This window comes from Thermobia domestica, chromosome 2 (genome assembly GCF_964235325.1).
Source record: "Thermobia domestica chromosome 2, izTheDome1.hap1.1, whole genome shotgun sequence".
Classification (NCBI taxonomy): Eukaryota; Metazoa; Arthropoda; class Insecta; order Zygentoma; family Lepismatidae; genus Thermobia; species Thermobia domestica.
In genome coordinates, this window is record NC_137455.1 from 195895439 (window position 1) to 195922476 (window position 27038).

At 36.3% G+C, this 27038-nt stretch overlaps 1 protein-coding gene across 8 annotated transcripts in view; it reads right to left on the minus strand.

The window, feature by feature from the left end:
* The window catches only part of LOC145678349 (uncharacterized), an 86068-nt gene that overhangs the window by 16786 nt on the left and 42244 nt on the right, over positions 1–27038 (minus strand). For all 8 annotated transcript variants that reach the window (XM_081748390.1, XM_081748395.1, XM_081748391.1 and 5 more), the window contains one exon: positions 3302–3449. In XM_081748390.1, coding sequence (XP_081604516.1) covers positions 3302–3365 — 64 coding nt within the window. In that variant the 5' untranslated portion in view covers positions 3366–3449. The remainder of the gene's footprint in view (positions 1–3301; positions 3450–27038) is intronic.

The following is a 27038-nucleotide window of genomic DNA, read 5'->3' on the forward strand; positions in this document are numbered from 1 at the left end:
ATTCAAATGCATCCAGTCATCATCGTCATTATAGGTACTCTGCCATTATTGGCAGGTTACTTGCCGCAACTGAGAAGTTTCCATGCTCCACGGTTTTCAGCTAATCTCTTCTTCATGTACGACTTTTTGTTTTGATATCGTTCATCAATTATAGCCTCAAGATATAGCCTCTTTCGACCCCTCCCTCTCTTTTCTGTCATCCTCTATCATGTCCTTCATGATACACTTCTTTTTTAGCCAATGTCTCGACCAATCTCTCTTTTTCTTCTCAATAATATCTAAAATTGCTCTTTTCTTCCCCACCATTTCTAACATCCTCTTATTCATTTTCCGTTCGACCCAGCTAATTATTTCTATTCTTCTCCATACCCACATTTCGAAAGCTTCCAGTCGTTTTTCATCATTTTCGCGTAATGTCCATGTTTCTGCCTTGTACAGTACAATACTACACACGAAACTTTTCATGAGTCTTTTTTCAACTTTTTATACAAGGTCCCACAAAACAGACTTTTCTTCCCTCTAAAAGGATTCTCTCACCATTCCTATCTTTGCCTTTATTTCATATTTGCGCTTCATATCATCACTAATAATACAAAACTAGTCACCTGTTCTATTTCCTTCCCTCCTACTTCCATATTTGACACAGACCGCTTTGTTCCAATCACCGTGGTTTTTGTCTTTCTAACATCTATTTACCTCCCATATTCTTCACAACCTATCCTCAAGTTTTCTAACACCTTATTGTTTTTTTTTCTTTAGATTTCGCAATAAGCGCCGTATCATCTGTAAACCGTATAAACCTAATCATTCTACTTCCTACTGAAATACTGTCTTCATTTTGTAGGATCTTTTTCACTCTCTCTTCTAGATAGATATTAAATAATGTTGGCCAGAGACTGAATCCATGTCGAGCTCCCCTTTCAACTGTAATCTCCTCTGCCATTTCCTCCCCTATTCTACATTTAAGTTTCTTACAAGTTTTCGATCTTTCCTTTCCAATCCAACTTTCTTTGCAACTTCGAGCAACAATTCTCAATTTATGTGATTAAAAGCCTTTTCTAGATCAATAAATACATCTAGTGGTCGATGTAAATAGTCCTCCTGATGCAGTGTAATGACTTTTTTTCAGAGCTGAGAGCATACCGTCACTGCTATTGGCATTGATAAGGGCATGAAAGGGTAAGTACTTATTTAAAGATAAGAACTGACGTATATTTACTGCATAGGAAAAAAAAATATATAGCAACTTCCTGCGTCCAAATGCATTTTAATTGCACTAAACTCTTTCAACAATCGCTGTTGCCTTCGTCAGTAGGTTTGCGAAATTCACAGTCACACGAAAGTCTTAGAAGAGAAATAATAATAATAATAATAATAATAATAATAATAATAATAAAGTAATTGAAAAATCTGTTGCTTTTATCAATGGCTGTCGAAAATTCATATGAAGTTGTTTGAAATTCTAAGTGAAAAGAAAAGAAAGAAAGAAAAAAGAAAAAGTTCCCTTAGTCAGTAGCTCTGGTAAACTTACATGAAAGCTTCTTTTTACTTCTTAGGCCTACCGCTCACTGGCGACAAAACAGTTGCGCAACTATCTCGTCGCTGTCGCCTGCAGTCAGTAACTTCACGGAGACAAAACAGTTTTGTTGCCATACCCTCGCTCACTGGCGATGGCAACAGAAAAGTTGCCGAGCATTTGATATCACAATTTACATAATCGGCAACCGGAACAGTTCACATAATCGCTGGTTTCGGACACAAAAAAACTACCGCTCATTCCAATGGTTAAATAAATACATTTAAATAAACTTTCGAAGGCAGTGTCAACAGGGGCGTTATTTCAGACTTCACTTGAGGGGGGCAAGAGCACCACCGACATAAGACTTTCACGTTTTGTACTAGTATATTAGTAGACAATTGATTAAAGTATATGTATTCCTCAAACTCTTGGGGAGCAATTGCACCTCCTGCTCCACCTAAATGACGTTCCTGAATGTCAGTGAGTGACAAAAACAACAGCATTGTGTAAGCTAATATGAACGGGAACAATTATTCGAATCAAAAGATAACAAGAATAACGAAAATATAAAACGACTGGAAATAACTAACAGAACAAAACTAACAAAAGCGCCAATCCGACAATACTGTACAGCAACTGTACTCTCAATGTTCTACGTATAGCCATAAAATTAAAATTGTCTTTCTTCGTTCTTCCCGCGTATTCTTCACGTTTTAAAATCGGCCATTTTTATACAGTACAGTTTTTTTCTTTTTTATATTTGAAATGGAAAGAAACTTGAAAATGATAATTTTATCTGTATTTTTTTCTAGTTGTGGGAAATTAATGAAAGTAGTAGTGTGTAGTATGACAGCGATATGTCATTATCGAAAAATGTATCTACCTGTGTTGTTTTTTCTTGGCTGGAAAGCTCATTCTAGTTTCTTATAACAGCGAAACACACTTCCTTTCATAATTTCTTCTTTATATATATTTCTTCTTTAACGCTGAGAGTTTCTCTATATCCTCAATTAATTTTTCATAGTCTTTATCACTAAAGACATGCTAATCACTAATCAAAGAATGTATTAGTTTCCATTGCGAACACTTCTTTTCACGCGCTACACACGGAACGAACTGTTACGTGAAAAAAACTTGTAGAAAACATTTATTTTTTACCTTTCTATTTGGAGGTACCTCGGCAACTTTTCTGTCGCCGTCGCCTCAGTGAGCGGACTCCCATAAGACTCAATGCATTTTTAGATGTTGCGCAACTGTTCCGTCGCCGAGCTGTTGCCCTGCTTGGCGACACCTCGGCAACTTTTCTGTCACTGTCGCCTCAGTGAGCGGACTCCCATAAGACTCAATGCATTTAGCCAGAGCAACAAGATAGTTGCCCGACAAAATGTTGCCAGTGAGCGGTAGGCCTTAGAATTTCAGACAATTTCATGTGAATTTACCAGAGCTACTGACGAAGACAACTCAGGCTACTGAAACAGTTTAGTGTTATTAAATCGCATTTGGATGCAGTCAGTTTTTATATTATTTTTACCAATTATGTAAAGGTGAGGATAAAGGTTGCGTACAAACTTTGTATTTCGATGACTTATAAACCTAGTGAAAATCTTTAAAAACTTCGCCTTTACTTTGGATTGTGGTGGTCTATAATGGAGACATACAAATACTAAACATTACACATGATATGTATACTTCCAGTTGAGCTCAAGTTCATTGCTAGAACATGAGGCTTTATAGCCAATTATTAGAATGGTCAATTTCAACTTTCAAACAATATTATCTTACCTATTAATCCCGATTCAACAATATCACTAGAAGTCGGTGAGTCTCCAACTCCTTCACTCCTCATCCTTTTGTTTGTTTCTAAAAGTCCTGGTGATACATCTTAAAGCATACGTTTATAAAGCTGTTATTTACTGGGAAATCTCAAAATCTGAAATGATAAATATACGTTACAGTTGTACTATGAATTACAAACATACCGAAAATTCTTCGGTTTAGTAGCTTATGTAATTTATATTATTGTAGTACAATGCTACGAAGAAATCGATGCAAAACTTTGAGCTGTAATTATGAATATCATTTAAGTTGGAAATATATATATATATATATATATATATATATATATATAGATATATATATATATATATATAAAATGAATGACTCGTTATCTTAACACTTCATATGCTATAAGTGCTATTACATACCAGTTGAATGATATGACCACATGTTTCTAAAGAATCAGTATTGTACTTTATATTTGCTCGCATAAAAATGTACGATTTCAGCTTACATCAAGACTACCCATACCAGTAATCTGAAAAGAATAAGCATCCTGTCGTTTGTATGGTATAATTCCTACATTTTATTCACCAACATTTACGAATACTTAAGACTAACTGTACTAATACGAACAGCTAATTAGCACCAAAAGATAGGGCCTAAGTGCTAATCTGAAGGAAAAGCTGTCAACATTTTGGAGAAAATACGATTTTAGAAATTATTCTACAACTTGAGTGCATATGATGCAAATACCCTTGTCTACCTAATGCAAAATACAGGAGAAAATTAATCTCGATAGAAGTGGTTTATAACCCCATCTTCACATAATAAAATTTTAAGATAATCATACGCTAACAGTTTTGCCAGAACATGAAACTGGTTTTTAGTTACATTACTCTAACTACTTTTTAATTGGATTAGATTTCAGTTTAGTGTGGGATCCGAATCACACAAGCTCCCGCTTCGCAATCGAACCTGGGTCCCCCATGCCAAAGACACGCACGAATTACTTTTAAGAAAAAATATTCCTAAGTGAAGCTGAGAGAATATGCCAATGGATTAGGCAAAAATAGTCAGGAAACAAGGAGAGGAAAGGTAAGTTTCTAATATCGATCAATCTGCCAATAAAAACAACATTTCTAATTTTACGTCCACAGATATGCCCTTTAAGCTAAAAGAGACGGTGATTAATCAAAGTTAATGCTTATGAAAGAATTGGTGAAAAAAAAAAAAAAAAATGAAATCTTTGAGTTTTACGTCCCACGTTATGCCGGCTAGGCTAAAGGAGACGGTGATTATGAGAAATGAATGAAATGGTGGAATGAAGAAAGTGGGAGGAAACGGGAGATCCCCGAGAAAACCCACGCACACGGTGTTTGTCCACCACAAAGTTCACTTGGCGGAAGCAGGGTTTGAACCCGAGACCCCATGCACCAGAGGTGAACGCTCTACCACTGAGCCACCGCGGCCCCAAAAGAATTGGTGGAATCAGAATTTGGGAGGAATTCGAGAAAACCTACAGAGCCTGGAATCAAATCGGAGATTCTTCGCTCCAGAGATGAGTGCTTTATCACTGAGCTAGCGCGCCTTCCAAACCAGTTTATAGCTTACAATAGTTAACGTACTAGGTTTCTAAAGCAGGAATCCAGATTTCGAACCTCAACTATTCATATATTTTTTTGTAAATTTGTCATCCGAAGCAAAAATATTTGGAAATCAGGGTGCAAAATAATACACATGCACTATGTTAAGCATATATATTTCATTCAATAATATGCAATAACTTGACGTGGTGCTACTTGAAAACAAACACGTTTCTACTGAGTCGGTGACATCGAAATATTAATAACATTGGCACTTGGGGTTAGCATGTACACTATGCCTCCACAGGTTTACTTTGATTGCTTACACGTATTTGAAGTTAACGTGTATCTGGATTCACGATCCGGAAATCCTATTTCAGTATAACTTCCTTGGTTGTGTCCATGTGAAGCTACAGCTTTACAAAAAATAACACATTCAAGAGATCTACTAAATTCACTTCTTGACTTTGTTAGCCTAAAACGTATTGAGGAAATTAACATGCCAAACAAACAATTTGCTAGGTTGGCTGCACGGCACTGCTAATGGTGCACGGCTGCACGGCATTGGTAGTGACGTGTGACTTCTAAGGTAACAACTTGTATTGCTATATACAATGTTTTCGAATTGTCTGATTCATTGCATCGTCCTGTATATTTATGGCATAGTATTTACAAAAGAGAATATGGATTTCGAACTACTTTTGTGATTCGCCGCAGAGGCTCCACCTTCATGGACTGCTCTTTATTCGGAGAAATACAACGATGTCTTTATACAGCGGCTATTTGCTTTATTTTTTCTAAAACTGCTCAGATAAAATGTTTATGGAAGTGCTAACTTTGTGTGTGTGTGTGTGAGTGTGTATAGCGATATTAAATGTGACATAACTATATAACATGCTTGTTTAAGTAGAAGCATTCCTGTATGAAAAAGAACATAAGACTTTATGTAACGTGATTCTCATTGATGTGTAGTTTAGCATAGAGGCTATATGAAACGTGGATCTACAACTTAACATGGGATTTGAACCGGGTGGATGAGCTCCCACTGGGAATCAAACTAGTGTCCCACCCACCATGGGCGCGTATGTAAATCATATAGCCACGAGGAATTAATAATATGCTCTTTATTTAGCTATTAATTAATCTATCATTGCCTGAAACTTTGGAAAGACTGCGAGATTTTGCCAGTTTTGATGACTGCAGTTTCTTTTGGACTTCCATTGCACGGAAGAAATGCAACACTTCATGTAATGAAAAATAATCTCTGTCACTAAGACTATAATATGCTCTTCATTACATCCTAGTGATGGAATATGAATTCAGATATACTAAAACTGTCCACTGTGTCACAGAATGAATATTACAGACAACTACAAACTACTGGAAGGCAATCTTGACACTCAATGTTTTCAGTTCGCAACAACAGTTGTAATTTATATTTGCTCGCGTAAAAATGTACGATTTGAGCTTACATCGAGACTACCCATACCAGTAATCTAGAAAGAATAAGCATTTTGTCGTTTATATGGTATAATTCTTACATTTTATTCACCAACATTTACAAATATTTAAGACCAAATGTACTAATACGAACAGCTAGTTAGCATCAAAAGATGGAGTCTACGTGCTAATCTGAAGGAAAAGCTGTTGACATTTTGAGGAAAATACAATTTTAGAATACTCCTAAAGGATACATGGAAGAATTTGCACAATCCTTTTTCTTTGTAAAGGTCGTAACTTTTTGTTTTAGTGGCGCAATACAGAGAATTGTGTACAGCTTAAAGATATCTGAAGCAAGCCAGGGAAGTCACATCGATAAAAATTAAACTTTTATTGGTTCAAACTAAAAAAAGAAAACATAATGTTCAAAGTGTTGTATACAAGATTGAGAACATCATTAGGATACCATTCTGCCCTTAATTTGAGGTGATACAACTTTAATTATTACTAATGTGACTTCTTTCATGTACCTTCTCTGATCTGAAGTCATGTGCCATCATGTTTTAATTGTGTGGTACGGAGGACGTTAATACAGGAAAAATGTAATTTCGGATACCTTAGAAAGTGTGTATTTTGCTAGTAATAAACCAGCGACCCTTTTAGGCTACGATGACCACAGAACTCTAACTAACTAGCTCTATGGCCTATGGAACCCGGAGGTTCAATGCTGCGTTCACAAAAGCTCTCCACTGGCTTCTATCCTTAGCCAATTGGATCCAGTTTCTACTTTGTATTCCTATCCTTGGGAGATCCATCTTAATATTGATCTCCCATCTGCGCCTAGGTTCTTCTAATGGTAGTTTTCCGATTGGTCTTACAGTCAAGACTTTGAAAGCGTTTCTACTTTCTTCCATTCTAGCTACATGACCTGCCCACCTAAGCCTCCTAGATTTGACGACCCTAACAATGTTGGGTAAACCGTATAAATTACGCAGTTCCTCGTTATGAAGTTTCCGCCATTCCCGTTCCTCTTGGGTCCGAATATTCGTCTCAGGATCTTGTTCTCAAATACTTTCAGTCTATGTTCTTCCCTTAGAGTAAGCGACCATGTTTCGCAATCATACAGAACAACAGGCATGACTATCTTTTTGTATATTTGAAGCTTCAAATTCTTCGACAGAATTGGTGACAACAACAGATTTTGAACCGAATAGTAACACGAATTCCCTGCTTTTAGTCGACATTTAATTTCTTCGTGAATATGATTTTCGTCTGTTCATATTGATCCTAGATATCTGAAACTATTCACTTTATCAAAAGTATTATTTAATATTGTAACGCAACCATAATTTGCCATATTACGGTCCCGACGCATTGCTCTCCTATCACCCCCTATTAAATTTACATCATCAGTATATGCCATAACCTGGTGAATACCGTTCAACTCTAGGCCCTGGTTACTATCTTTGATTTTCCTTATAGTGTCTTCCAGAACAAAGTTAAATAATAATGGCGACAACGCATCTCCTTGTTTCAGGCCATTTTCCACGTGAAAGCTCGTGGACAAAAATTTTCCTACCTGGACTTTACTTTGGGATTCATTTAAACATATCTTAATTAATCTAATTAGCTTTCTCGGTACTCGAAGTTCTGTAACAACGTTGTATAATGTTTCTCTCCTAACCGAGTCGTACGCCTTTCTAAAATCAATAAATACTTCATGTACCGGGGTATTGTATTCCCACTTTTTTTCGAGTACTTGGCGAATGGTAAATATTTGGTTGATAGTTGATCGATTTCGTCTAAATTTGCACTGATAATCTCCAATAATTTCATCTGCGTATGGGGTCAATCTTGCTAATAGAATATTTGAAAGGATTTTATAGGATGTTGACTGAAGAGAATTGCCTCGATAATTATTACAGTCAGTTTTGTCGCCTTTCTTGTGAATTGGAACAGTGATTGATTCTTTCCACTCTTGTGGCAGTTCTTCCTTGTTCCAAATAAGGAGAATGAGTTTGTGTATCTCGTTCCCCAATTTTTCGCCTCCAGCTAAAATTAACTTAGCCGGAATTTCATCTACACCCGGAGATTTGTGTTTCTTTAATTTCTTTATAGCGGTTTCTACTTCTATTCGGTTGGGTTCTGGAATATACGGTTCTGCGGTGTGTATCTCCTTTCCTCTACGCACTTAGTTTTTGGTTGCGTGTTTAGCAAATCGTCAAAGAAATCTTTCCATCTATTTAAGATGCTATCCGTGTCTGTGAGAACTGTACCGTCAGCTTTCTTTAATATATAAGCACGATGTTTATAGCCTTTCTTAAATTTGCTTATCCCCTTATACATGTCCCGAATGTTTTATTTTTACTATTATCTTCAAGTTCCTTAATTTTAGCTTTTAAAAAATCGCGTTTCATTGTTGTAAATTTTTGGAAGTTTGCCGCCTGACATCTGCGAAATTTTATGTAGTTATTTCATTCGGAATTTGTAGCCAATGTTAATTTTGCCTCTTTTCTCTTCTCTCCTAGTTTAAAGCATTCCTGGTCGAACGTGAATGCTTTGTTCTTACGTATTTCCGCGTGTCCCATTTTTAATTTTGCTGTAATTTTAATGCTATCTCTAATTTCAATACAGGTAACCTCAACACTAGTGCATAACGACTCTTCTAAAACCGAGAATCTATTCGAAACTTCAATCTAGTATTCCTCTCTTACCTGGCTCTCTTCTAATTTCTTTAAATTAAATCTTTCCGTTTTCGGACATTGAATATTACCTTTATTTAACGACAATCTCTCTCGTATTATCGCTGCTACCAGGTAGTGATCAGTGTCACAATCAGCCCCTCTAAACGACCGGACATCAATTATGTTAGATTGCCTTCTTCTATTTACTAAAACGTGATCAATTTGATTATGTGTTTTTCCGTCTGGTGATGTCCAAGTGTATTTATGAACGTCGCGATGTGGGAATTTTGTACTCTTCACGATTAGGTTTTTGGATGTTGCAAAGTTCACGAGTCTAACATCGTTGTCATTACTTTCCTTATGCAGACTTTCGTTCCCTATAATCGGTTTGAAAATATCCTCTCGTCCTACCTTCGCATTGAAATCCCCTAACAGAATTTTCATATGGTATCGCGGGAGTTAGTCAAATATCCGTTCAACTTCTTCGTAAAAACTGTGTTTTATATCGTCATCCTTATCTTCAGTTGAGGCATATATATTTAAAACAATATCACACCACCGTCCCTCAAGAGTAATAAAAGAAAGTCAGTAACAAATTCAACCCGTTTAATTGCTGGTAATATTTGTTTGTGAACCAAAAACACTGTTCCTAACTGGTGATTTTTATTTCCTTCCCCGTGAAAGAACGTAAAATTTCCGGAATTCACAGACCCATTTCCTTCCCACCTAACTTCCTGAACTCCTACTACGTCCATCCTGTATTTCTCTAACTCACTCGTTATGGATTTTAACGCGCCTGCCCTATAAAGACTTCTAATATTCCACGTTCCAAATCTTATGTTCATCTTCTTTTGCTGAGGTCGTGCCAAGTTATCAGTCCTTGTCCGAGGCTTTTGTGAATATTTCTGAAGAAGTGCTTTTTTTTTTTTTTTTTTTTTTTTTTTACAGGATGAGATTGTTAGCCTTACCCAAACCTTCAAGCTGGAGGACCACTCCTAGTCATCTGTCCGCGACTGCTTATTCAGTATATTCGCAGCTAACCTCTATATCCAGAGGCCTTCTCCTCGATCCACAACCTGAGGACGCGCCATACCGTGGTGACAGGAACCCACGTTACCTTAGAATTTTTACTAATGTGACTTCTCTGATCTGAAATCATGTGCCATCCTGTTTTAACAGTGTGGTACGGAGGACGTTAATACAGGAAAAATGTAATTTTGAATACCTTAGAAAGTGTGTATTTTGCTAGTAATAAACCAACGACTCTTTTAGGCTGCGATCACCACAGAACTCACTTGACATGTTCTTTATAGCTATTAGTTTTTCGTATATTGTATGTGGAGCAGTGTTTCTTCAATGAGTTTAGCTAATGTGTGCATTTGATTCACATTGAAATGAGGAGAACTTCTATTCAGGGTTTACACATACAGGCTGCAACAATTGAAGATGGATCAATCAAGCGTAGATTGATGGTCATCATACAAAACATCTGATTATTCAAATTTGCTATTCTAAAGGATTGTGATTGAATTTTTGCTGTTATGTGTAACTGTAACTGCATAGAGCTCCCTCATGGCTATATGGTTATTGTACGCACCGTCGGTACGGGAGACTCAGGTCCGATCCAACTAACCAACAACAAATAATCAGCTGCTTCTAACTTGCTATCGTTTATAACTGTGAAATACTTGATAGTTCTTTGAAGTGCCTAGTAACTGTAGCACAGGTTATAAAACATTATGATAGAACGAACCGAAGGTTGGCGATTATCTTTCCCGCAAATGAATGAAACCATCTACTTTTATTGAATTCCTGTTAAAAATAATATAATCAAATTCCAAAACAGTAAAAAGTATACTTTCAAAACATTAATCGCCTTTTTATTAATGCCACAAGGGCAGTTTATCCCTTTCAGAAGCCACCTTAGAAAACTGTTAAGCAGAATGGATAACAGCTCGTAATTAAGGTAATACTTACAGGTAAATCTTCCTGGGCAATTTGATTTGAAGAAAGAAAGTTTCTAACCGAAATTAATTCTGGTTCCGCATCTTTCCTGCTTCTTTTACCTGCCACTTTTTAAGCAATAATTGATATTAATTTCTGTTTTATATTTAGAAACTCTAAACTGTTTTTTGTCATGTTATCGCATTCTTTGCACTTATTTTCAGTCATTCATTTTTCCATCAAGCAACATGCAATTTATTGTCTGCTGTGGAAAGTTTGTTTTCAGTGTCTTGTAGATTTCTGTTTTGTAAATTTTAATCATGGTTTAAAATATTTTTCTTCTTCAAATTTTTCATTTAAACGAATTACGGAAATTTGTGGAATTTGAGAGAATTGTTGTTTATGTGAAGATTTCAATGTAGATTTTTTGAAGGAAGTTTTGATTTTCATTTACAGAGGAAAGATTATCATCTGTGGATCGGAAGCTTTCGGTTTGTCGCTTGACGAATGATGTGGTAAGTTTAGGAAAATATGAAGGGCAGTATCTGATTCTATCTACCATTTTAATCGCAGTAATTGCACTTAATGTCACAATTATTATAAACTTATCAGCTTTCATAATATATCCCTTAGAAAAATGCACACTACACGCGTGGGAACAAAATTATAGTTCTCTATTTTCTCTTAGAATAGCATTAACAAAATATGCTTTCTAATTTTGGGAAATTAAACATAGTCTTACTTCACTACAACTACTAAATCCTGATATATCCAGAAGAAAAAAGCACGACTAACTAAATCTTTTCACTTAAAATCACTCACTAAATAAATAAATAATAATAAGAAAAAAGTGAAACGTACTTTCACACAATGTAGAGAAAGCGAAACCAAGAGCACTAGCATTCATCGAGTAGTAGTTTCTGTGAGTGGCTGCTGGCGACAAACAAGGGTGAGTCACCACACATTTCTTCTGAATGTTATGTCTATAGTATAACCTAAATTTTACCTAATACAAGTAGTATACATCTCATTAAAGAACAACAATTGCATTTGCCGAAAACTTGCTTAGAGTAGTAAGGGCCTGACTTGGCCTAACTTTGGACTTTGACCCCGACCTTTGTGACGTCATAGGTCAAAGGTCAATGACCTTGGCCCGGGGTCAATGACCTAGGGGTACATAGGACCACCCCCTCTAAATTTTAGCAGGGGTACCTTGGCCCACCCCGTAAATTTGGGCAGGGGTACATAGGACCACCCCCCTTAAATTTTGAAAATTGCCAAATCTAAAAATTGGGTGTGGTAGCCTAGGACCATAGTATGTACCTCTATCAGTATTGGGTGTCTATGTCGTTCCCTTTTATGAGTAAAAAATTGCCAAAAATTCAAATTTCGGAGGTTTTTGACCTAATTTATCCCCTTTGATGAAGTGTTATTACCTTATATAGTTATATGGGCGTATACAGGGGTCCATTACCTTTCATAAGACATGGGTATATTAATGCCCCCCTTGAAAAATTTGGGAAGGGTACCTTGGCCCACCCCTTAAATTTTGGAAATTGACCAATTTAAACATTGGGTATTATAGTACAGGACCTTAATATGTATTATGATAAATTTGGGTGGTCCACCTCATTCCCTTCTAGGGGTACAAAATTGCCAAAAATATAAACGTAGGCAATATGTTATACCACGTGTTTGGTTTTTGGTCCATTTTATCCCCCTTTGATGAGGTCCTATTACCTTATATAGTTATATGGTCATGTATAGGGGTCCATTACCTATCATAAGACATGGGTATATTGGTGCACCCCTTTAAAATTTTGGGAGGAGTACCTTGGACCACCCCTTAAATTTTGGAAATTGCCCAATTTAAACATTTGGTATTATAGTACAGGACCTCAATATGTATCATGATAAATTTGGATGGTCCACCTCGATCCCTTTTAGGGGTACAAAATTGCCAAAATATAAACGTTGTACCACGTATTTGGTTTTTTGGTCCATTTTATCCCCTTGGATGAGATCCTATTACCTTATATGATTACAGGGATCTATTTCCTATCATAAGACATGGGTATATTGTTGCACCCTTCTTAAAATTTGGCAAGGGGTACACTGAAATTGTCCAATTTAAGCATAGTGCAGGACTTCAATATGTTTCGGTGGTCCTATTGCCAAATTTTTTTAGTACAACCACGTGTTTGGTTATTGACTCAATGTATCCTATTTGATAAGGTATGGACGGGTATCCCCTTTCAATTTGGTATAACCCTTCGAGTGTAGTACAGTCACGTGATCGATGATTTGGTTTTGATGCGCGCGACGAGGTCCCTGGTCAATGTTCTCTAGGAATTAGGTGGAAACTTTGTCCAGGGTTCTCGTCTTATATCGCACAGTTCTTTAGGAGAATCTGATAACGTTGTATATGGAATGGACAATAAAAACACATAAATAAGCATAAATTGTATTTTATTCATTTTTTCTGGTTTCTTCTTTTTCTTTCTTATTGACAATGTTTGTATATTGAGCTGGGTTTCTTCATTAGACCGCCTCCTCTTCTTGATTGTAATGATTTGTTTCCATGTTTTGCAGCATAGCACCCGTTTGCAAAGCTTCGTATTGTGAATTCTGTAAAAAAGAACGAGGAAAAAGATGATTAGTATAGAAATAGATGATGATTAAACAATACATTTGCAATGATAAATATGATAAAATTACCTGGAAGGTATATTGCAGCAGTCTACGATCATTAACCGTGGGTACTGTTGTGAACAAGTATTGAATTTCACGCAGAGATTTTCCTTGGGCTTTACAGCACAAATAAAAATAAGCATAATAGCCACATACGGATGAACCAAGACTTTGCATTTGGCTATTATTATATTTATAGTACATACAATGAAGTTTTAAGAATGCAACATGTTGTGGTACATAAGGAGGAAGGCCATAGCTGTCAAAATATTCTCCAACACCGCGATGATCAATATAAATTGCAATCCAATGACTTCCTAGTTTTGTGGATGGATCTGTATTTACAATCATTGCCAGAGGAAGAGAAATCCGTGAGGGCAACTCATCGCTTGCAAATACCCCGGTAAAATGATTTCTGAACAATGGACTACCGTTTAAAGCACTAGCTAATTGTAATGTATTCAACATCGTGAATGGAAATGATACATAACGTATACGTACCTTGTAATTTAAAAGTCCAGGATAATGTTGCGCTGGTGGTCGATCTCTAGGAGTGAGGAAAACTCTCCATACACAATACAGTTTGCAGGTGCTGCTAATTTCTCTTGGAAATGAACTTCCAATCGGATGGCGCCATGTCGTTGTAAATTCCAATAGTGACAATCTCCAGCAGAAGAATCGGGAGTTAGGTCAAATACAAACAGTGTATATCCATTCTTGTAGTCGGCTCTTGAAATTGTATTTCCAGTATTGGTAAAATGTATGCCAGAGCCTGAGAACAATGTGTGGTACGATGAAATGTAGAGATTTTCTTCAAAGTTGGGTTGCAATGGTTTTGAAGGTACAGCTTTTCCATCCACGTACAATGTAAAGAAATTAATGTTTAGATGTTGAAATTCAAATGGATTGGTGGTAATAGTTCCACTGGATGCTTCATTCGATGTAAATCCTACAATAATACGATTTGGCAATGTTCCCATAAACAGGTTATCAATAGTTTTGGATTGTATATCCTTCGGGATGGTAAATGATTTCATTTGAACCCTTGTCAGAGGATACTTTGCCGGTGTAGATTGTAAAATTTTATTGTGTGCCAATTTGACACTAGGGCTGATGCTGACTTTTTTCACCTGCAACGATGCATCTAGAATATTGATTTTTGCATTGACACCACTTTCACCGGCCATGAGACAAAAGTTTGGTTTTGCAGGAATAAGTTTCACACGTAATTCCACTCCATGAATTAAAAATTTATCTTGATTAAAAATGTCACAATGAAGATGTCCAATCATATCGAATTTCATACTTTGTTTTGTCAGTTCATAGCGTTGTTGAAATCCTTTGTTCTCACTTGTGGTTGCGTTCATATGACCAGCCGTATCTTGAAACCACATTGCTGTTTGTAAATGTGTATTTTTAGCTCCATCACTATAATTGAGCAGTTTTTCCATGTACGAACGATATGGATGATTATGTGACGGAAATGAAATCAGTTTATTGTTCAAGTAGATTTGTACTTCACTAAACATAGCATTTAGAAAATCATTGACAGGTGCAATTGCTTTATCCGTATTGGTGAAGGAGGAACCATCTGGTTTCACAATTTGTGCTTGGATGTACAATAAGGTTTGTGGCAAATCAATGTATTCATCACTGCTACCACTCACTACAAATTCTATTGGTGAATTTTCAGCTATTGAACTAATTGGTTTGTAGCCTATAATACGATTGTCCAGAACACTGGTTTGCGTGGGCAACGTTGAAAAAATGTCCAATTCACTTTTTACACATTCACAGGATTGATGATGTAAGAAAGCCATCGTTGAATTAATCAAAAATATCTGGTGACGATGCCAATGATCTCTTCTTCTTCTTATGTGATAATTTACGTCTCTTTGTAGGATTGATGGTGTTGTTGATCGTTGGAAGGTCAACCTCAAACTGAGAGCAGTCATCCCATTTTCGTTTATGATATCCACTTCCCAGCATAGTTTTCAACTTATTTTTAGCTTTTTCTTGTAAATTTGATTTTGCCTCTTGCATCCGTTGATGAAACGATTCTTCCAGCGGTTGATTCGAGATCACAACATCATTAATCATATTGGCACCTGATTTTAATAATTCTTTTCCCACAGTTTTAGCGCCTTGCTTCACAAGTGGTAACACTGAACGAAATAAGCCACCAAGGAAACTTCCAATGCCATGTCCTGCTTGATAGGGACTTCCCACATAGACGTTGCCGATACCGGACAACGCTTGTTTTTGGTAGTATTGCAAATACGGATCAGTCATGACGACGACGACGGAAATGTAGTTTTGTACACACCGTTCCAAAGGTGAATGGCATAGGATGACCTGTGCTATCCCTTATATCGATTTGTATTTGCTCAAAATTCATTTTTTCCACCGGAACATAATGTGCAGGATTAAAGATTTGTACTGCATGACTTCCAAAAGTATGATTCACAGGATCCATGTTGACAATTCGTAGCAAGGGTACCATTGTATCTCCAACAATGACAGATTCAATAATGTCACAGTAGACGTACATTTGTGATGGTAAGCCTAATCGTACATCCGGTGTATATTGTCCCTTTTGCATATCTTATAAATCACTTTTTGGTTCAAATCCAAGCATTAAACTAACACTTGGTGAAATTTGTACAGAAGTATGGATTTCCTTTTTGGGATGTCTTATGAGGCATATATTATTAGTTGCGTCATGAGATATAAATAAATTGGTTTCTTTATGATGTATATTAATTGTATGAATAAGATCCCGTATATTGTTATAATAGCGTACAGGGATCGTTACAACCTTCCACGGTTCTTGATCATTACTACTTGATGATTTGTAATATATTTTATTGTTTTTACTGTTAATGTTCAGCAAAGAATGTGGATAATGAATCTCTACAATTGCCACATCCCATTTCTGGCGAAACTCTACACGTCGTTGTAATTTCGTAATATATGAAGTCAATGTATTTTCTGGAAAATAATCCATGGAACTATTACTGGGAAGTGTAACGTAAAAATCTTGATCAGGTTCCATTCTTCTTCTTCTTCTTCAATGAAGTTGCAGGGATCCACGAATTGAATGAGGAAGGATATCCTTTCCACTGGACGAGATACTCCTTTCTGCGACCTTTTGTTCTTGTACGTAATATTTTATCGATGAGGAACGTCGAAGGGAGTGGTACTGGTTGTAATTCTTCTCTGTAGAAAACACCATCGATAAGTTGATGATTTAAATCCTCTAGTCGATACACTGGTGGGTTTCTTGGTACAATGGCTTTTACTCTGAATATTTCCCAAGTCCAGTTCTCGAGGTAACCCTTGTCAAAGATACGTTTTGTTTTACTTATACGAACAGTATCACCAACAGATAAATCCGTATCTTGTTTTGAACGTTGTAGCTTTTTGTCGTATAAGTTATGCCACACCTCCAGTAAATTGTCCTGAGAAACGTTTGCAGGTGCCATTTTAATACTGGAATGCCGACTTTCATTGTATGCTTTTACAAGTAAAGGCAATACTTTGATGTAATTGTATGTTTGATATTTGGTAAAGTATTTCCACATACGATGTTTCAATGTCTGATTAAATCTTTCTGCGATGCTGGCTTTAATATCTGGATCCTTTGTTGTAACATGTTGCACGTTGTGTTTCCTGAAAGACTTTTGTACTGTCTTGTTGGTAAATTCAGTTCCTTGATCACTACATAGCACAATTGGTTTCCTGTCCTGGAAAATCATTTCAAATGCATTCACTATATCCTCGGCACTTTTTGATTTTAGTGGTACAGCCCATCCGTACCGACTAAACACATCAATCACTGTAAGAATATAGCGGTAATTGTCATTATAGTTTTGAAGTGATTGTAAATCATTTAAATCACATTCCCATTGATCATCAATATTGTTGACAAGATAAAAATCTCTACGGAAATGACGACGTACAGGACGATGTAACGTGTAGGTAGGTTGTTTGTTTAACCAAAGTTTTATTTTGGCTAGAGGTATAGATTTTCCTGTGGCTTGCCATAATTTCTTTGCAGTAGAAAATGATGCAGGATGTGCTGGATTGTAATAAATGGATTTCAACTTTTTGTTCATGGTTTGTACGTTGACCATTGTGGAATGATACGTTTTCTTTTTGGTCGGACTTCTAAAACATCATCATCATCTTCTTCTTCTTCTTCTTCTCCGGAAGAAAATAATTCAGGTGCCGGTTTTGGTGGTGCAGATCCTTCAGATGCTGTTGTACTATTATGCTTGACAATATAGTTTAATCTTCGTGGATTACCAATCAATTCTTGAGGTGTGTTTGACGATGCAAGGTAGTTGCAAAACAATTCCCAGCCTTGAGGATTAGAATGTTTCCTCGGTCGAGTCACATCGCACATTAAATCTACAATATTGGATCCATGTAGTTTATTGTCGTTGATGTACACTGTTCCTTTATGATCCCACATAATTGCGTCATCTTGTTTTAAACGACGGAATAGTAGTTCGGCTTTCTTACGATACATTTGTGGTATTGCGGCTAAAATTTCTTGTTTCGTGCTATCGTCAACATTCGGGACGTCACCATCAGGTTTCATTGATGTAATTGTAAGTGGTATTGGTTCTTCTTGTTTACGTATCACATAAAGATATTTCTGTAATATTCTATTGTACTGATTCCATTTTTCATCATCACTTGGATACGATGTATTCAATATAGATTGCATTTCACGATCGAGATTAGATTCTCGATTTTCACTCGCACGGGATGATGATGCATGCATTCGTTGAAGCATTTCTGGTGGCACTAAAACCATCTTCTTGCTATGTTCCATGAAGTTTATTGTTTAAACAAAATACTGGATAACACACTTCCTACAATAGGTGCAAGTAATGCAGGTAAGAATCCTCCTTGTTGTACGGCTAAATGTTTCTTCTTTTTATCCAATGATTTTGTATTGTCTACGAGATAGCGGAGCGTGTTCTTGTAACGCTTTAATCTTGACTTCTGCGCACTTGTCAGTGGAACATTGCCTTTTAAGACATTATAACAACATTCACAAATACTATGAATTAATGAAGCGTCTGCATTGGCAATAATAGCTTTACGCAATCTTGGTTTAGCTTTGTGCAGAGCACGTAGCAGATCAGCGTGTTTCACTGTAGGAGACATCGTGACAGACTAAGTCATTTTTTTCACATGCACAATAATTTAAACACGTTTTGTTGGTACGTAAACATAGTGATGCAAATCGTCGGGAAAAATATTTGTACGAAATCGCATTTCATCGGTTGTATCTTGTTTAAGATCCATCAGTAAATAGCCATGTGGATTTCTTGTTGCGTCTGCATAACTTTCTTGTAGAAACAGTGGATGCTCAGGCATGATTTGATAACTCATATGCTTGATTTGTGACTTGTCACGTGGATTTTTAAACAACACCAAATACGAACAATTTAAACTCATATTTCTATTTGCTTTACTTTGATGAAATACATTTTGTGTTATAAAAATCACACTAATATTTCGATGATGTGATCCTTTTGTGAACATATCAACAATATCACTATTCACTTCTCGCATATGGTCATCAATAATAATCAAATGTGGTCCATCTTGAGGCTGAAAATCTTTCATTCGTGGAAGTCCTTCGTGAAATTCTACTGGAACCGGCATTGTTGAATACACGTCTTGCCATTCAGCATAATACCAGTATATCTTACGAAATTTTGCATTGATCATGGTTGGGAGATGTGACAGTAATCGCTTCACAAAATACGTTTTTCCACACCCACTAGGCCCTGCGAGAATACAGGTAAATGGATGTTTCCACTGTGTATCCATGATGAACACTAACACCTTGTTTCAAAAATGATGCGTATTTAAAGCGAGTACAACAATTCTTACACTCACGGGTGTGAAAAGGAAAAATCCGTTCATCTGTTTATTGAATAGTTAAAAACCGTTTATTTGTTAATCGAATAGTTGAAAACCGTTTATTTGTTAATCGAATAGTTAAAAACCGGATAAAGTTTAACGGTTAACCGTGAAAGTTGATCATTGTTTGATTTAAATTCTAATTGAAAATTTTTCGTTTGAAATTTGTTTTGAAATTTTCGTTTCAAAAATTTTGTTTGAAAATTTTTTGTTTCAAATTTTTAGTTTGAAAATTTTTTCGTTTCAAAAAAAATATTGCTTCAAACTTTTTTGTTTTCAAAATTCTTTAGTTTGAAAAAAAAAATTTCGTTTCAAAATTTTTGGTTGAAAATTTTTCGTTTCAAAATTTTTGTTTGAAAACTGAAATTTTTTGTTTGAAAATTTTTGAAAATTTTTCGTTTCAAATTTTTGTTTTGAAAAACTTGGTTTGATTTTTTTTAGTTTGAAAGTTGCAAAAAAAAAAAAAAAAAATTAAATGCCATGAATCTTTCCTATCAAAGTTTCCACCTAATTCCTAGAGAACATTGACCAGGGACCTCGTCGCGCGCATCAAAACCAAATCATCGATCACGTGACCGTACTACAACCGAGGGGTTATACCAAATTGAAAGGGGATACCCGTCCATACCTTATCAAATAGGATACATTGAGTCAATAACCAAACACGTGGTTGTACTAAAAAAATTTGGCAATAGGACCACCGAAACATATTGAAGTCCTGCACTATGCTTAAATTGGACAATTTCAGTGTACCCCTTGCCAAATTTTAAGAAGGGTGCAACAATATACTCATGTCTTATGATAGGAAATAGATCCCTGTAATCATATAAGGTAATAGGATCTCATCCAAGGGGATAAAATGGACCAAAAAACCAAATACGTGGTACAACGTTTATATTTTGGCAATTTTGTACCCCTAAAAGGGAACGAGGTGGACCATCCAAATTTATCATGATACATATTGAGGTCCTGTACTATAATACCAAATGTTTAAATTGGGCAATTTCCAAAATTTAAGGGGTGGGCCAAGGTACTCCTCCCAAAATTTTAAAGGGGTGCACCAATATACCCATGTCTTATGATAGGTAATGGACCCCTATACATGACCATATAACTATATAAGGTAATAGGACCTCATCAAAGGGGGATAAAATGGACCAAAAACCAAACACGTGGTATAACGTATTGCTTACATTTATATTTTTGGCAATTTTGTACCCCTAAAAGGGAACGAGGTGGACCACCCAAATTTATCACAATACATATTAAGGTCCTGTACTATAATACCCAATGTTTAAATTGGGCAATTTCCAAAATTTAAGGGGTGGGCCAAGGTACCCTTCCCAAATTTTTCAAGGGGGGCATTAATATACCCATGTCTTATGAAAGGTAATGGACCCCTGTATACGCCCATATAACTATATAGGGTAATAACACTTCATCAAAGGGGATAAATTAGGTCAAAAACCTCCGAAATTTGAATTTTTGGCAATTTTTTACTCATAAAAGGGAACGACATAGACACCCAATACTGATAGAGGTACATACTATGGTCCTAGGCTACCACACCCAATTTTTAGATTTGGCAATTTCCAAAATTTAAGGGGGGTGGTGCTATGTACCCCTGCCCAAATTTACGGGGTGGGCCAAGGTACCCCTGCTAAAATTTAGAGGGGGTGGTCCTATGTACCCCTAGGTTATTGACCCCGGGCCAAGGTCATTGACCTTTGACCTATGACGTCATAAAGGTCGGGGTCAAAGTCCAAAGTTAGGCCACTACTACTCTTAGTCTAAATCATAAGGACGTTTTAAAAAAAAACATTGTAAGAGGCGCATCCAGAAAGTGAATTTCCCTAGGGCGGTAACACAGAGAAGATACAGTGACCCTGAAACATTTATTGTCGCAGGTACAGCACTGGGACACTACTTCTCAACATATTCACCAAGAAATTCAGAAGCCTGTAACATCAACTTCTGTATTCTGATGTCGCAACAGTAAGCCGCCTGGGAGTATGACAGTCGTCTGCAATCGTCCATTATCAAAATACTTACTGAGAATTTCTTGAGGTGTACAAAGATACGAAAATCGATATACCGTGGATAGCCAAACACGTCCCTATTGAACGACTGCAGAAGATCGGTTGTCACCCGCCGTAAAATTGCTCCAACTAATTTTCATATTTCCTTACACCTAAGGAAATTCCTGTTCGGTAAGTATTTTGATAGTGCTGAACAACTGCAAACACTGTCATATACTGGTTCCAATTCCACGTAGCTCTTTTACGACATTGGAATACAAAAATTGATACTACAGTATGACAAGCGTCTGAAAACAGGTGATAAATATGTTAGAAAGTAGTGTCACCTGTGCTGTATCTGTGGCAATTATTTCAAGGCTACCTGTCTTCTTTGTGTTAGCTGCCCTAGGGAAATTTGTTTTCTGGGCGCGCCTCGAAGTATACGAAAGAGGTGTTTACTGACTGACAGTTTTGTTGATTTATCTGCAAGGAAATCAATCAGAACGAAAAAGATAGAAAGTTTAAAATGTTAATAATCAACTAGAATAGTCTAACTGATTGGTATGGAGTCTAACGTCTCTTTTGAACACTGAGCCTACATGAGAAGTGGAGTTTACAGCTTAACGTGAAATTCAAGGAACATAAGGTCTCATTAGGAATAGAACCGTATCTTCCACGCCAATAATAATATGATGCAAACAGTTTTGTATCTTAAACAATTAATGCATTTATGATTTAAGATTTTGTTAGACACAGCAAGATTAAGAAAGTTTTTAATACAGTAGTTCAACAAACTAAACTAGCCTAAAAAATTTCGATTTCTTACACAATACGCATCGGTATATAAAAAATGTAGCTAAATAATCCTGGAAAGATATGTTCACTTTATGGTTATCAATTTAGTGTTCACTCTTTCCGTGCTTTGGCACGATCTGTCTAGGGAATTCATCAGATGTTTTGAGCTGGTTAATTTTATTAAAGCTGCCCGTTCTGGTGTTCGCCCTAAAAAAACGGATGATAAACTTAAATGAACAATGAATAAGGCACAACTTTTCTAGAAAACTTATAGATATGATGTTCTTTACAAACTTACATGGTTCAGGAACGAAATAAAATCTTTAAGCTTTACGTCCCACAATTATGCCGGCTAGGTTAAAGGAGACGGTGATGAGAAATGAATAACATGATGGACTGAAGACAGTGGGAGGAAACGGGAGATACCATGAAAACCCACGCTCATTGTCTTTGTCCACAACAAAGCTCACTTGGCGCAAGCTGGGATCGAGCCAAGGACCCCATGCACCAGAAGTGAACACACTACCATTGAGCCACCGCGGCCCCCGGTTAGGAATGAAGTAGGGATGCTGAATCCAATGTGAGCATTTTACCACTGAACCTCTGTGCTTCTCATTCGTGGCTTTCACCCATTGCCGAGTATTCTCTTCACAACCCAGATATAGCTTTGCCCAATCACACCTGTTATATATTTAGGGTGGACCATTAATCTTAATACGCTCTTCTAATTTTTAAACTAACAAATAAAAACGCTGAAATTTTGTATTACGCAAAGATCAACAGGGAATATGATTTCACATATTCTGCAATAAACCAGAATTACAGTGTTAGCAACCCAACACACACACACACACACACACACACACACACACACACACACACACACACACACACACACACATATATATATATATATATATATATATATATATATATATATATATATATTATATATATATATATTCCTCTGAAGACTCGGAAAATGACCAACATAGATACTTTTATAAAAAGGCCTTGTGTCCATCTTAAACACAAATTCCGAAACTGTAACAATTCTCGTTAATTTATAATAAAGAATATAAACAGCCTTGTAAGAAACTTATGTTTAATTTGTGTTTAAGATGGACACAAGGCCTTTTTATAAATATATATATTCAAATGGCACCACGTCAAGTTATTACGAATTTCAACTCTTACATGATATACGAAAGCTTATAATATAACATTTATTATTAAGTGTTACAAATTAAGAACGTTACAGTATTGCAAATATCGAAACACGTGGAAGCCTCTTCAACAGTAATAACATGAGTGAGGTGGACGGAGCAATGCACATCCAAAGTACCTATGATCATGATATGACGTGTATCGAATAAATAGCAACAAAGTTACAAGAGATTGAAATTATGACTTCTTTCAAAAGGCTTTACTTCGAAAACCTGTTTAGATTAGTATCATACCCAATTTCACAGATAGTTTTCAATAGATGTAAAGATCATAGTGCCCATTTACAGTAGTTTGATATTTCAAACCGTTCTGGAAACATGATAAACAGTGGGCAAGTTTGCAACACTGCTTTGATTCGCGGTCCGGTCATGTATTTTTTACTCTCTTTGTGTAATTTGCATTTTTAGAGGAATTTGGTGTGGTACAAAGTCACTTACTTCCTACATTTATTATGTATAATACGTATATAAACCAACCAGAGGTGATTTTTTAATGTCCCACGATTATGCCCTTAGGCTAAGGGAAACGATGCTGATAATGAATGAAATTGCACAATAAAGAAAGTGGGAGAGCTCTGAAAAGAAACCATACAGACGGTGTTTGTTCATCACAAAGCTCACTTGGCGCGGGCGTCAGAGGGATGATACTCCAATGTAGACACTAAGCTGTCCAAGCACAACAGAAGTTGTGGTACAATCCATGTGGTCTGAATTAGTCAGTACCGACTTAAAGAATGATGGAATGTATAGCTAGAGTGGGTTCCATATGGTTACCGCTTCGGTAGGAAAGCCGAAGATCCGGGTTTGATTCTCGCCCCAGTCATGATTTTTTTTTACTGTTTGTGTTATTGAATTCGCAATTACAGGGGAATTGTATGATAAAATTAATTTTACTTCTTGCATTTATCATATATAATACACTATTTACTTAATAATATGCAAGTAAACTTGGCAAAGAATTCGATTTTTTTTTTTTTTCGATTTTCGGAAACATGTTAGAAATGCAACACCTTTAGCTTATCACTGATGGTAGTTCAGTTAAAGCCTAAGCTTAGTTTTCCCCAAAATTCTCAGATTGTTATGAGTGGAAGTTTGCTTTTTACCGTATAAGTTTACAAATCATAAAAGGTTTATGAAATACCTGCACGTGTACTTTAAGGATAATTAATTAAAAATAGTTTCATTAGCAACTACTAAACCTTGGATTCATAAAGTAGGGAAACTGTACTGGGATTTTAAAACAAGAGTATTTAGAAAATCTTCATGTATCTTAATGAGTGAATTGTATTACAATTCTTGTTCATTATTGCATCATATTGCGCAATAATGCACTGTGTCAGTTGCTTAGCAGTTTGTTGTGATATGACAAATGATTTAGAAAAACAAAGTATATTGCTCTAAATTCGATAGTAAACGCTGAAAATATGTACTGTATAGAATTCCTGAAGAGACTACGCATTATTATAGTTGGAAATGGCAAGTGATAGGAATCTAAAGTGAGATGATTATTTAGGTGAGTAAACTCTTAAATTACTAAAGAGGTACATGTAGCGGAGATGCTGTTTTATTTTAAATTCTACAAACATGCAGTTAGTATTAGAGAAAGACTGATATACACAATGTACTGTTCTGGAATTCGTGCAGATCAAGATATACGGTACGGTATTATTAACAATACTTAGATTAAGTATACTCTCGATTGATTTTAAATCCACAAAGAAATGCAAGGATAATACCGAGAACGCCTTCCCCGCTAGTCTAGTGGCTAGCACGTGCGTAGGCCTATGTGGTGCCAGGTTCAATTTACGGTGGGAGAGCATTAATATATAATCAGATTACGGTGGTTTGGATTCCACCTTAAACTGTAGGCTCACGTCTCGTATAGCCTCGCTACTGAAAACACTAAACTTCAACAAACAAGCAACAATGCCGAGAATAGATAGGTGAACAGTTAATGTGCTCGCTCTGTATCGAGACGACCTAAGTCCGAATTCCGTACCCTGACAAGTTTTTTTCTCGTCTCAGAAGGTAAATAACAGAAAAAAATGAAATGAAATCTTTGAGTTTTACGTCTCACGGTTATGCCGGTTAGGCTAAAGGAGACGATGATGATGAGTAATGAATGAAATGGTGGAATAAAGAAAGTGGGAGGAAACGGGAGAACCCCGAGAAAACCCACGCACACGGTGTTTGTCCACCACAAAGTTCACTTGGCGGGGCCTGGGATCGACCCCGGGACTCCAAGCACCAGAGGTGAACGCTCTACCACTGAGCCACCGCGGCCCCCAAGGTAAATAACAGAATTCTGACATATAGGCCTAGATGATTTCATGAAAAATCCTTTCTACCTGCCTTTGCCACTGATTTCAGTGTAGGCCTACAAGGGCCGTATATCACATGATCTTCGATTGTGTCCATGAATTTGTTGTATGGAAAAAGGAGAGACATCAAGCGATTTTTCTTACAACAGACCCTCTATAGGTGCGAATTCAATGAAAATTCAAAGACTGAACGTACGAGATGGTTTGAAAGTATAACTACCAGGCTCAAGAATGATACAATATGCTGTTCAGAGAGCAAACTTCTAGTACATTCGTACGATAAGCCAAGAAATGTAGTTTGATTTCCAACGCAGTCATGTACTTCATAAGTTTTGTTTATTTATTATTTATATATTTAACTTACCATTAGCTTTTACGGAGTTCGATTCATGATAGCTCCTTAAAATATTTAGCCTATCTGTCTGTTCAGGGATAAAAATATCTCAAGATCTAATCAATGCATTATCATCAATTTTGGCCAGAATGTAATGGGTCAAAAGATAGAAATCGAATTCGTAAAGGGAGGTGATATTCGAACCGGAAGTAGTAGAAATCAACCATTTCCGGTTTTAATGATCACTATAGAGTAAAAACATTAATAGATAGCGAAAAGCAGTTTTCTGCTGTTGCTTAAGCGTCCCAACAATACATTTCATCTCAATTCGTTTCTCTCTACTAAAACCGGAAGTGATGGAAATTTACAACAAGGTGTTAATATTGATCCACATCGATCAAAAACGATAAAAGATAGTGAGAAGCGGTATATTGGAATCGATTTACCGATTTAAAAATAGGTATCATCATCTCTCTTAACCCTCTATTCAAACCGGAAGAGCCAGAAATCAACCACTTCCGGTTTTAACGTTGATCTTTACAGAATAAAAGCGGTAATAGATAACGAGAATCGGATTTGTGAGAGCAATTAAATTTTCGAAGAATGTGTATTTCTCTTCCACTCTACCTCTACAAAAATCGGAAGTGGTAGACGTTTATTACCACTTCTACATTCAATACTGACACTGAACAAATATGACGTTATAGAAATCAAATTTCTTTACATGGTATAAACATAACACTGCTACTTGGTCATTT